Raw genomic sequence first — 12960 nt, forward strand, 5'->3', positions numbered from 1 at the left:
CAATTGAAGTAATTTTTTGAAGATTTATAGTAGAGAAAGAAACATCATTAATTGTTATAAGATTAGGTTTGTACTTCTTTCTCTGCCATTTCTGTCCCACAAGGTAGGAAAGATACATAATTTAAGACTGCTACATTTACGAATTACTGAAAACTCTTTTCTAAGAACTACACTAACTTCTGTGTATATAACAACTTGTAGCATTTAGTGAGCTCCTATGTGCTCAGTTTTTCCCTAGGCTCTTTTCATAGATTTTCTCATTTAGTCCTCACAACCATTATTCTCACTTTCTTGGTGATCAAATTGAAACACACAGAAATTAAGTAACTTGCTTAAGATCATCCAGCTAATAAATGATGGAGATAGGATATAGTCTCCAACATTCTGATTCTATTGCCTCTGCTTTTAAGGTTACCCACCAAAAAGTTTTGTCTTTTTTTTTTTTCCCCCCTTCCAGATTGTTTTTCTATTCTAAAACATTACATTGGAATGGAACCTCTTGATGTATTATTTGTAAGGAGCAGCTTGGTTATGTTTCCTTCCCAGTTTGAGCTTCAAGCTGCATGTTACAATGAAATAACTACTCTATTAGAAGCATTGTGAACATAAAGACCACTGGATGTGAACTTCTGTTCTTGCCACGTCCAAGGTTATTGCATCTCTCCTGACCTTTCCTCCTCTAATCTCAGAGGTGGAAGAGGTCCTAGTCTTTGTAAGACCATTACCTCAGTCTGTACATAGGATTCCATCTCTCCCACCTTTGCATTTTATGTTATTTTTCTCTTTGCCTGGTTAGTCTTTTCCTACTGGCTTTTTCATGAAACGTACTCGGATCTTTTTCATTTTTAAATACTTCCTCTTGATTATGTCTCACCTTTAAGTTGGCTACTCTTATCCTTTCCTTTGCTGTCATAACTTTTGGGGTTTAATTTTCACTTTGTGATTTTACTTACTAACTCCTTGTAATCTGGCTTCTGCCACTTGTTCTCTAAATTGCTTTGGAAAAGATTAGTAGTTATTCTCTAATTGTCAAATTCTATGCTTCTTTACTTCTTGACTTTTATGTACTCTTGCCTTCTTCGATTCTTATCTTTTTAAGTTTTTGGTATATATATTTTTTAAAATTAAACCTTCTGATTAGTGTGTCATTTTTCCTCTTAGGACCAGAGTGAGGGTTAGTTCTTTCTTGCTCTTTTTTTTATTCCAACAAAAGTATTCTCTTTTTTTTGAGATGTAGTGCATTTGGGGAAGGCCAATACATGGGTACTAGAATGAGTTTCAGGGTGAGGTTTACAAGTATTAATGGGGGTATAAACAGTAGAACTGTGATTCTTTAAGAGCTTGGGTTGGGGATATGTATTTTAAAAATGGGTCATCAGTATTTCATTATAATTTTATATATGAAAAACAAAATTTTAGATAATATAAACTTCAGAGAGGAAACCTTGGCAAAGTCTTGCCTAATGAGATTATGGAAAAAACTGATTTTAATTTTTTTTATTTTTTATTTTTTTATTATTTTTTTTTGGAAAAAACTGATTTTTAAAGGAATGACGAATGGTTGGGCATATATAGATTCCTGGTCAAGAATTAGAATTTTGTGTGGTGACTGGGTAGCTCAGTCGGTTTAACGTCTGCCTTGGGCTCAGGTTATGATCATAGGGTCCTGGATTGAGCCCCGAGTCGGGCTCCCTGCTCAGCCGGGGAGTCTGCTTTTCCCTCTGCCCCTCCCCCTGCTCATGCATACACGCACACTCTCTCTCAAATAAATGCATAAATAAAATCTTTTAAAAAAAATTAGAGGGGCACCTGGGTGGCTCAGTCGTTAAGTGTCTGCCTTTGGCTCAGGTCATGATCCCAGGGTCCTGGGATCGAGCCCCGCATCAGGCTCCCCGCTCTGTGGGAAGCCTGCTTCTCCCTCTCCTGCTCCCCCTGCTTGTGTTCCCTCTCTGGCTGTCTCTCTCTCTGTCAAATAAATAAAAATAAAATCTCTTAAAAAATTTAAAAAAATAGAATTTTTCAATCTCTCAATAACCTCTCTTCCTAGCCTCCAAGTAAATGACATAGCACCCTAATGAGCAGGCTAGAACTACCTTATCATCCTTTTTTTGTCTTCAGATAGGGGAGAGTCCAGTTAAAGGTGTAAGATACCAATCCCACTTCCACCACATACTTATTCTGGATATTTGGACAAGTTATCTTCCCAAGAGAAAATGAAATAACACATATTTTATTCATACACACACACACACAACTGAAGCACAGTGACTAGAAACTCAATACTATCGTTCTTTCTCTAGAAAGTTAATTTTTTTCTATTTCAGGTCTAATCCTGCCACAAATTTGTTCTCTTCCACTTCAGGGCAGCCCATTGATTCAGTTTTCTCATATTGAATTCTTTCGCTTTTCCTTTTTTTCCCCACCAGATTTCTTAATAAAATTCTCTGTGTTTTCACCTTTACTCTTTCATGTTTTATCCTTTCTTAGTATTTTTGCCTTTACTCTTTCAGGTATCATTCTCTCTTTAGCCCATACTAGTCTGGTTTTTGCTCCCACCCTCTATAGAAACTGTGAAGGCCTTCAGTGACCCCATTGTTGCCATGTCCAGTGAGTTCCCTTTGTCTTTTCCTCTGCCCTGACTTTTATTTTTCTTCTAATGGCATTTTGTTATGTTTTATTTTGTAAGCCATCTTTAAAACTTTCTGTAAAGAGTGGGAATGAACATAAATTATAAGTTAAAAAATCAGCCTTGTATTCCATCTTGAAATTTTGCTATTCTTCCACCGCCCCCCAATTTTGTTGCTTCCCCAACTTTCTGACCACTATTTTTCTCCCATGGTTTCTATTTAGTCTGCCTCCTCCCCCCTCCAAGGCATGGTATCTTTTTTGAAATATTAGGAAAATTTTTAATGAGATCTGCATTTACTTAACAAGATTCAAGAATTTCAAAAGTCTGCCACATTTGCTTTATTTTTATTTTTCTCTTTGCTGGAATATTTTAAATTACCCCAATAAAAACAGGCCCACTGTTTAAATACTGCCATTCTGTAGGTTCTGCCCCTAACCTCCTTTTCTCATTATGCCTATTCTTGGAAAATCTTACTCATTCCTATAGCTTCATGTACTATCTGCTGATAACTTTGTAAAGTCCATCTCTGCATTGTATTACAGATCAATATTTAATTTTTCCTAGTAGGGGTGCCTGGGTGACTCATTCCTGTTGAGTGTCCAATTCTTGATTTTGGTCAGGTCATGATCTCCGGGTCCTGGGATTGAGCCGTGTTGGGCTCTGTGCTTGGCGGAGAGCCTGCTTAGGATTCATTCTCTTTCTCTCTCCCTCTCCCTCCCCTCTCCCTCTCTGCCTATCCCCCTACTTGTACATTCCCACTCTCTCAAATCTTTAAAAATAAATAAGTAAATATTCCTAATATATGTGTCCAGTCATTCTGTAGTGTCCAAGACTTTTAAATGTCTAAAATAATAATACTTATTATTTCTTTCTCATTTTAAGATTTTATTTGTTTGAGAGAACAAGAGCATGAGCTAGGGGAGGGGGAGAGGGAGAGAGAGAGAGAGAGAATGATTCCCGGTTGAGCACAAACCCCCAACATGGGGCTTGATCCTAGGACCCTGAGATCATGGCCTGAGCCAGCCGAAGTCAAACGTTTAACTGACTGAGCCACCCAGGCACCCCATTTCTTTTCTCATTTTTATACCCACTTTCCCCTTCTTTTTTTAAACTTCCCCCTTCTTTTTTTAAACTTCCTTATATCTTGGGCGCCTGGGTGGCTCAGTCGTTAAGCGTCTGCCTTCGGCTCAGGTCATGATCCCAGAGTCCTGGGATCGAGTCCCACATCGGGCTCCCTGCTCGGCGGGAAGCCTGCTTCTCCCTCTCCCACTCCCCCTGCTTGTGTTCCTGCTCTCGCTGTCTCTCTCTCTGTCAAATAAATAAATAAAATCTATAAAAAAAAAAAAACAACCAGCTGCCTTATATCTTTATCATACAGTTCTTCTAGGCACTCACTTGAAGTATCAGAGGCTTCTTTGTTTCTCCCTTTTTTTTTTCATATCGCATATTTAATTAGTCCTCAAGTCCCATCAGTCCCTTTTTCTTGGTATCTTTCTTTTACACCTGTCCTTCCCATTCTGTTCTTACCTTGATACTTTAGGGCTTTATCATCTCTCACCTAATAGATTCTCAGCTTTGTTTTTCTGGTATCCTTTTTTTTTTTCCCCCCCAATCTAACCATGATTTTTTTTTCCTGCTCAGAATCTCAGATTTGAGAGAAAAAGTCAGGTGTTTTAAACAGATCATGTCCTCAGTGAGGGCTAGGACCCGGTCTTATTTTTCTTTTTAGCTTTATTACATTTCTGGTTGATGAACTGGCAAATAGTAGGTTTATGATAAATGAATGAAAGTGGATACTATGCTTGAATCTCTGCCTACATTCTTGAGAATATTGGTTGCTCTTTTAAGGTTTAATTTTGATATTACAAACTTTACTAACTGGAAGCATTAAAGATCCTTTCTGTTAAAATATTAAATTTTTAAAAAATTAATTACAGTTTTAAAGAAATTTGGTAATTTTTCCTCCTAAAAGTGAAGTGGCTGCTCATTGGTAGGGCCAAGCAAAATTTATATAATGCATTATTATTGCATATATGTCCATTTTCCTGACAATAAAATAATAGTATTGTTATTATCATTGTTGTTATTTTAGTTTAGATTGCAGGAAACTTGATTTTATGTAATTTTAGTAGTTTGATTTGTGTACAGGACAGTAGTTTATCAAACGTGACACTAATCTGTTCATTATTTTAAATATTTCTAATTTCTTCTAGGACCAGTTTGGACAACATATAAAATCAGATGTGCATTTGAATTTTTATGTTTATTATGGTCCTGATCGTATAAGAGACCCAACCTTGCTTTCAAAACAGGATATTGTTTTGACTACATACAACATTTTAACTCATGACTATGGAGTAAGTATGCTGACACTCATATTTCAGAAGTTGAATTTAAGAAGTATGCTTCAGGTTTCTAAAGTGTTCTAAAATTCAGACTTTATACTCTTCCTTTCTTTCTAAATACTTAATATGTAGGAAGTAAAATAGGAAATTGTCTTTTAATATTCTGCAAAAAAAAGGTTGAACTTTCTTCAGCAATTAGGAATATTTTCCATTTAGGACATTTGAAGTTACAGTTTTACATTGGAATTGTAACTAAGTGTATATAGCACTTTATAAGTGAATTTTGTTTTTTCTAGTATTCTAGAATATTATTTTCTTGATCAAATCTTCTAAATCAGATTTTCTAAATCAAATCAAGTATGATTTGATTAATAATTATCTCAGCTTAAAAATAAGCTTTTTTTTAATAGCTGAAGTTCATGAGTTTCCCAATTAATTTAGAAGTTTAATTGTTGTTTGTTTGCCTGTAATTCCAATTGTTAAAATGTTTTTCAAAAAACCTTATTGTCAAAATTTCGATCTTCCAGTAAGACCATTAACTTCAACATAAAAGAAACTAATTATATTGTATTCAAATAATTCTTACAACTGAAAATTTTTCTTTCATCACTGTTTTGATCTGAGGCAGAATTAGCTCAGTGTATTGAACCAAATTCTCAATAGAGAGCTAGACTACCTAGGTTTAAATGGTAGCTCTGCTATTTCTTAGCTGTGGTACTTTGAGCAACATACTTCCAGTCTTGGTGCTTCAGTTTTCTCATTTGTAAAATGAGTAAATAATAATACTTCATAAGCTTTTGGGCATTCAATAACTTAATGTATATAGTGCTTAAAGCAGTATCTACCACAGAGTAAGTATTGATATTAAAGAATAATAACTTGTATTTACCAAATTATAGGAAGTACTATTTTACTTTCCTGTGTTTTTAATTCACATGAAACATTTATTTCAGACTAAAGGTGATAGTCCATTACATAGCATAAGGTGGCTAAGAGTGATCCTGGATGAAGGACATGCCATCCGAAATCCAAATGCTCAGCAGACAAAAGCTGTACTTGATTTAGAAGCAGAAAGAAGATGGGTGTTAACAGGTAAAAAGGTTATATTTTTTAAAAAATTAATTCTTAAATATATATCATTAAGTTTTAGTGAGGTAACTTTGTAGACTTCACATGGATATAAAATTTGTCCATAATTAATCAAAAAAGTCATTTAATAAAATATTTTGAGTTGTTTTTCACAGTTGCCCATGCTGTGGCAACATTTGAATTATAGTCAATTTGTGGAACAACCACTAGACTTAATTTTAATTTTTATTTTTTTAAAGATTTTATTTATTTGACAGCGAGAGAGGGAATACAAGCAGGGACAGTGGGAGAGGGAGAAGCAGGCTTCCCACCGAGCAGGGAGCCCGATGCGGGGCTCGATCCCAGGACCCTGGGATCATGACCTGAGCCGAAGGCAGACACTTAATGACTGAGCCACCCAGGCGCCCCTAGACTTTTTTTTTAAACTTTGGAGATTCATTAGACACTTTATTTCTCCAATCAGAGTCTCGATTTCTCTGTTTCTCATCTTGAAGCCAAGCCTGTTTGCTACTTGTGACACCTCTACTAGAATACGGGCAAGAGAATGTAAACTCAGTTTCATTTTTCCTTCTTGCTAATACTGCTGATTTAAAATCAAATAAATGTTCTTGGATAAGGAGAAAGTTGAATTTACTGGACCTGTGGTCTTTTTCTTTGTTAGTATGGCAAGTGAGAGCTAAAATTAGAGCAAAACTGTATTTTGAAGTTGCGTATATGTTTAACAATGGATTATAGTTATACCTTGATAGTTAGTGGGTCTGCCTGGTGCAGAATGCCCATTTTCAACGGTTGTTTCCTCTGATTGGGTCAGATGGATATACTATAGAGTTACAACAGTTTTCTGTTATTTTTAGGTACTCCGATTCAAAATTCTTTAAAGGACTTGTGGTCTCTTCTTTCCTTTTTAAAACTTAAACCATTTCTTGATAGAGAATGGTGGCATAGAACAATACAGCGTCCTGTCACAATGGGAGATGAAGGAGGACTTAGGTAAGTAATTTCATGAAAACTGATTAAAATTAGCAACAAATAACTGTAAGCAGCTTGAACCAGTTATCACTTTGATTACTATTTTAACTTCACTGTTGTCTTTCTTCTCCCAAGAGCGTTTATAGCTTAATGCCTTTGGCTCTTAGAACCTAGTGATTCTTGTTTGGGGAGACACTGCAAGTAAAACATAAGCCTTCCCTTTCTTTGATTTTAGTCAAACTGAAAGGAAAGGCAGAGCTTTATGGTCTTTGTGTGTTGCTATTTCCCTCAAAATCACCATTAATTGATTAAACAATGACAGGAAAAACTGTATGCCCTGAGGATCTAATATGCATTAAGTTTTCACAACTTACCTTATGTAGCTTTATATATATATAAGTGATACTTGAATAGTATGACATACACTGGCATCAGCAAAAGTTTAAGAAAGAAAGTTCTTTCTCATGGAGACAGATAAATGAAATTCAGCTTGGTGATAGCCATTTCACAGGGTACTAGGTTAATATGTGGCTTAAGGTTTTTGCCTAGAGCAGTGGTTTTTCAGAGTTTGGGATCCATTAGGTTGTGAAATCCTTATAAAGATGGCATCTAGCATTATAAAAGAAAATGAAATAAGAGTTGAAGATTTAAAGAAATTTAAATCTTCACACATAGTAAGTACTGTTTTGTGAAAGGTTTCTGTCATATGTGTATGTGTTTTGATAATATACGTTTGCTGGATGGAATAAAATGTGTTTCTTACTGTGGTTACAGTGAAAAAGGTTCAAAAGCCACCAACCTAGTTTGTAAAACTGCTTGATTCTCAGAACCAACTATGTAAATTCTAATTTAAGAAATTGTATTTATATTTCAGTGTCAGGAAAAACCTTTCCTTAAAAACCTTTCTTTCCTTAAAGAATTGATGTGCCTCCCTTTTTTCTGATACTGAGAAGGGAGTGTGAAGGTTGTAGAACCTAGACGGCATATCTCCCTCTTCTGAATAGTCACATCATGTTTTCATTTTTTTGGCATCTTTACTTTGTAAAAATTACTTATTTTTGTACCTTGATTTTCATATTACTGAAAAATCTTTTGAAGGTAAGATCTTTCCTCACATTTATAGTTTTGTGTTAGTATAATGCCTTTTACTTTGTGTAGATACTTAAGAATGTGAATGTTGAATATTGGGTGATGTAGTTGACAGAAGTGAGAAGTAAAAAAATTAGTGAATAGAAGAAAAATGGGGAGAAGTTAAGAAAAAGACAGGATAAAAGAAGACTAAACTGTGACAGGTATTGAATTGAGGGCAATGAATGCATTATTATAATTTTCTATTGGTAGAATATATGTCTGATTATCAGATTGGATAGAACTCAAAACAGATTTTTTTAAAGAAAAAGCTTTACTTTGATTCTAAAATAGTAATATATTAAAATACTCTTTTTGTTCTTGTTGAATCAACTTATATAGAAATAAAAAGTTATGTAATTCTTTGTTTTGTTTTGACTTAGGCGTTTACAATCCCTAATTAAAAATATTACCCTAAGAAGAACAAAGACAAGCAAAATTAAAGGAAAACCTGTTTTGGAGTTACCAGAACGTAAAGTATTTATTCAGCACATTACACTTTCAGACGAAGAAAGAAAAATTTATCAGTCTGTGAAAAATGAAGGCAGAGCTACTATTGGAAGGTATGGAAAAAAGAAAGCCATTTTAGGAAATAATTTTTATTTTCTTTCCTGTTTAAATAGTATTTCTTAGAAATGTTAGGAAAGTCTGAAGTATACTGAAAGATAACTTGCTTCTTTAAATTTCTTTTTACAAATTAGTTGAAGTAAATGAAATAGTATTATAATTTACAGGTAAGTTATTCCTTAAATTAGGAAACAAAAGTTTACATGAAATGGCAAGTTCTGAGTGGCTAGTCAGAAGACCTTGCTTGCTTCTATTCCTGGCTCTTTATCATGGGAGTAGATAAAAACATTGAGAGAAGTGTGTATATATATATAGTGAGAGATAATAAACCTATTTAAGGAACAAAACTTTGGGGAATGTCCGTATTTAAGAAATAGGGAAATAAAGAGAAATTAGAAGATTCTGTCAAGGACAGAATTAGGAAAAAAATGTAAAGAAAACTGTTGGAGAATCCCATGAAAGCATAATCATGAAAGAGGGAATGGTCAGTAGTTTCATGTGATGCAGAGACTTAGAAAAGCTGTTTAATTTGGTGATTCAGAAGTTACCAGTCTAAACTCTTAGCATAGTTTCACCAGAATACTGAGGTGTGTACCAAATTGTAGGAGTAAGGGAATTTCAAAGAAGTAGCAGCTGTAGGTAGGGGTAGACCCTTTTTCATGACGTTTGCAAAAGGAAGAGAAAGTGAGACTGGTACATAGGATTGATAGTTGTTGCTCTGTCAATTTTTTGCATTTTCTTTGGGTTAACTGCCTTGAGAAGAGAGCATAGAAGAGACTACAGATAGAGAAGAGAATAAAGCAAATTGGTGGAGAAAATGAAGTGAAAAATGAGACAAGGGTATCTGCAGGGAAAGGTGTAGTGGGAAATTGAGGAAGATAGCAGGATTAACAGCCGTTCTAAAAAGTTGTGAGGTTCTTAGTGTGGTAGATAGGCTTGATGTAGAATTGGATACATGTAGAAGTCAATATGACTTTCCAAACAACACATGAAATCTGGGAATAGGAACTAATGAAGCAGATAATAAAGGGATCGGGGATTGGTAGAAGGTGAGAAATTCTAGTCCAAGCGAGAACATATTTGATGTGAGTGCCCATGGGACCAGAATGAGTAGGAGACAGTGAAGGCAGAACTGTGCTGAGAAAATAGGGGAATCTTCAAGCACTTCATTGAAATACAGAGCAGGTTTAACAGAAATTAGAGAGATTGAAAAAGATTGTTCTTACTAAGCAAGTGATTTCTTAGTTCAAAATCTTGCAGTGGTGATTGAAATTTCTTTCATATTCATTCTTTGAACCAAAATTTAATATGTGCCTGTGTAACACATACTGGGATATAGCATAATAAAACAGATAAAAATCTCCACCCTCAAGGAGTTTATATTTTAATGTAGGGAACAATTTTAAAAAGTTAAATTTGGTGGAAAAAAAATTAAAGCCGAGAAAGGGGATAGGGAGTGCTGAAACTGTTTTAATAGGGTATTCACTGAAGACCTTACTGAGAAGGTTCTATGTGGGAAAAGATCTAAAAGAGAATGGAGTTAGGAGATATTTCAGGCAGAGGGAACAGCAAATGTAAACCCCTGAGTTGAAAAAATATTTGGTGAGCTTGAAGAACACAAAGAGTTAAGTGTGGCTGGATAATACGAGCAAGATTTCATGATGGAGTGCGATCAGTATCCTTGCTCCTAATTTTTATTTGCTCTATGGCAACACTTTTTGGTGAGTTTTCTTTCACTGCCATTTATTCCTCCCTTGCTCTTTGCTGATTATTACTTATATTTGAATGTCTTGAGTTCTTTCTGGCCTAGCTATTTGCAGGAGGTTAATATGAATGGGGGGAGGGGGCATTCTGTGTCCCAGACTGGTAGGAAGTATCCCTATTTAATTATGACTCAGGGTTGTATCTGAGTTGTTTTAAGTTTTATTTGTGCTTACACAACAAAGATCGGAAGCTGTAGGGTTCCTTATAATGTGGAATCTTGTGCCCATAATCTTTTCTGAAAACACAGTAGGTCTATTGTGTTTCCTTATTTAGCTTGCCTTCTTTCCTTGGTATAAAATTTGTCCATGCAAGTTCAGATCACAGCCATGCACCCTGTTTTTGTTTTTGCACAAGAAAGATCTTGATTTTCCCCTCAGGGCTTGCTATGTATTTTGAAGAATTGTGCTCTGGCAGGTCTGTTTGAGATCTGTAGTCCTATCTCTCAGCATCTTCCTATTCGACTTCCATTGCAATTGGCAGCCATTTCTCGTATATTTTGCTTTATGGTTACAAATCTCTTGTGGTTTCATTAAAGGTAGTTTTGAAGTGATTTTCAGAGAAGAAAAGAACAATGCCATTTTTATTCCACTGTTTTAGAATCGGGAATAATATTGTTTAGAGGTCTTCATAATACTTAGCATTTTTTACCACTAGGTATTTTAATGAAGGGACTGTCCTTGCACACTATGCAGATGTCCTGGGTCTTTTGCTTAGATTGCGGCAGATTTGTTGTCATACTCACCTTCTTACAAACACAGTGTCTTCCAGTGGTCCCTCAGGTAAGTAGATGTGATTTGTTTACACTGTTATATTTGTTAGGGATATTTAAGTCAGAATGAAATTTTTCATATGGCCTATAGTGTCTTATTTGTCAAATGGACATTGTTTTTAGAATGGGACACCAGTGGAATATACTTACAAATTCTTACCAATGAAATGGAATAATAGTGATGTCTTCCAGTATTTCCAGTGATAGATACTCTTAGATGGTCATTTCACATTGGATCTGCCTTTTATTCTGTGGTAGTATGTGCAGATTGTAATGATGCTTTTGTGTAAGGTATATTATGTGGGTTAGCTACTATTTTAGCTCTGAATTTTCTTTAAATTAATTTTTTTTTTAAGATTTTATTTATTTGACAGAGAGACACAGCGAGAGAGGGAACACAAGCAGGGGGAGTGAGGGAGGGAGAAGCAGGCTTCCCGCTGAGCAGGGAGCCTGATGTGGGGCTCGATCCCAGGACCCCGGGATCATGACCTGAGCTGAAGGCAGATGCCCAACGACTGAGCCACCCAGGCCCCCCTGAATTTTCTTTAAGTTTAAATCATGCTTGTTTCCTGTGATAGAAAAAGCCTAAATAAAGACTACCCAAGCAAAACTTTTCCCTATATAAGAAGATTAACTTGTCTAGTCATATTACAGATCTTGCTGTGAAATTAATTTTTCAGCCTTTTCTCTAGGAAATGATACACCTGAAGAACTACGAAAGAAGTTAATAAGGAAGATGAAGTTAATTCTGAGCTCAGGTTCTGATGAAGAATGTGCAATTTGCTTGGATTCTTTAACAGTTCCTGTCATAACACATTGTGCACATGTCTTTTGTAAACCCTGTATTTGCCAAGTCATTCAGAATGAGCAGGTTAGTTTCATGCTAGGTACAGATTCAGTGATGGAGTGGTACACTAGTCAGTCTTGAGTGTAATGAAACCCAAGTCCAACAGACTATTAAGAGTTTTGCACTTGGATTTACTAGTGCACGTTTTATGGTCAATTATGTATGTCAGTGTTTCGTAGTGATATATTTCTTACAATTAAGCCCTTTTAAACATAAGAAGACAGTACACTTTTAGAGGCATGATCAGTCAATATCCTAGTTCTTTTGAGATCATTGCTGTCTAGTAGATAAAAAATGTGAGACACAAAAGTAATTTTAAATTTTCTGGTAGAAATAGATGAAGTTAATGAATTTTTATTTATCCAATATATCTAAAATATAAAAATTATTGAGATAATTTACATGATTTTTTAACTTAAGTGTTCAAAGTCTGGTGGTATTGTACACATACAGCACATCTCACTTTGTCTTCGCCACAGTTCATGGGCTTAATTGCCATGTTTGTTTATTGGCTGTTAGATAAGGTAAGCCTGGATTCTTATGTATGGTAGAATTTTTTGAAGTGGAATAATCCTTTAAGCAGTTCTTCAGCTGAGGTAGAGTTTTGTTTTGTTTTGTTTACATTTTCATTGGTATAATATAGAAAAAAATGCACAAGTCATGGTTGTATAGTTGAGTGAATTATGAAGTAAACACAATCATGTAACTATTACCCTGGTCTTTTTGTGTCCCCTTCCAATCAGTTACCTTCTCCCTCCTCCCTAAAGATAACCCCACCATACTGACTTTAAACATTCTTTCAGTTTCAGATTTTTTTTTTTGTAATGGTATTTGGTATATAGTTATTTAGGAG

At 35.1% G+C, this 12960-nt stretch overlaps 1 protein-coding gene across 3 annotated transcripts in view; it reads left to right on the forward strand.

The window, feature by feature from the left end:
• Positions 1-12960, forward strand: part of HLTF (helicase like transcription factor) — a 51796-nt gene that overhangs the window by 28497 nt on the left and 10339 nt on the right. For 2 of the 3 annotated variants that reach the window (XM_021685951.2, XM_021685952.1), the window contains exons 15-20: positions 4843-4986; positions 5928-6066; positions 6918-7053; positions 8544-8723; positions 11146-11270; positions 11953-12131. In XM_021685951.2, coding sequence (XP_021541626.1) covers positions 4843-4986; positions 5928-6066; positions 6918-7053; positions 8544-8723; positions 11146-11270; positions 11953-12131 — 903 coding nt within the window. Of the gene's footprint in view, positions 1-4842; positions 4987-5927; positions 6067-6917; positions 7054-8543; positions 8724-11145; positions 11271-11940; positions 12132-12960 lie in introns of all 3 variants that reach the window. The other variant, XM_044920302.1, reaches the window with a different exon arrangement.

This window comes from Neomonachus schauinslandi, chromosome 1, assembly GCF_002201575.2.
Source record: "Neomonachus schauinslandi chromosome 1, ASM220157v2, whole genome shotgun sequence".
In the NCBI taxonomy this organism is placed as follows: domain Eukaryota; kingdom Metazoa; phylum Chordata; class Mammalia; order Carnivora; family Phocidae; genus Neomonachus; species Neomonachus schauinslandi.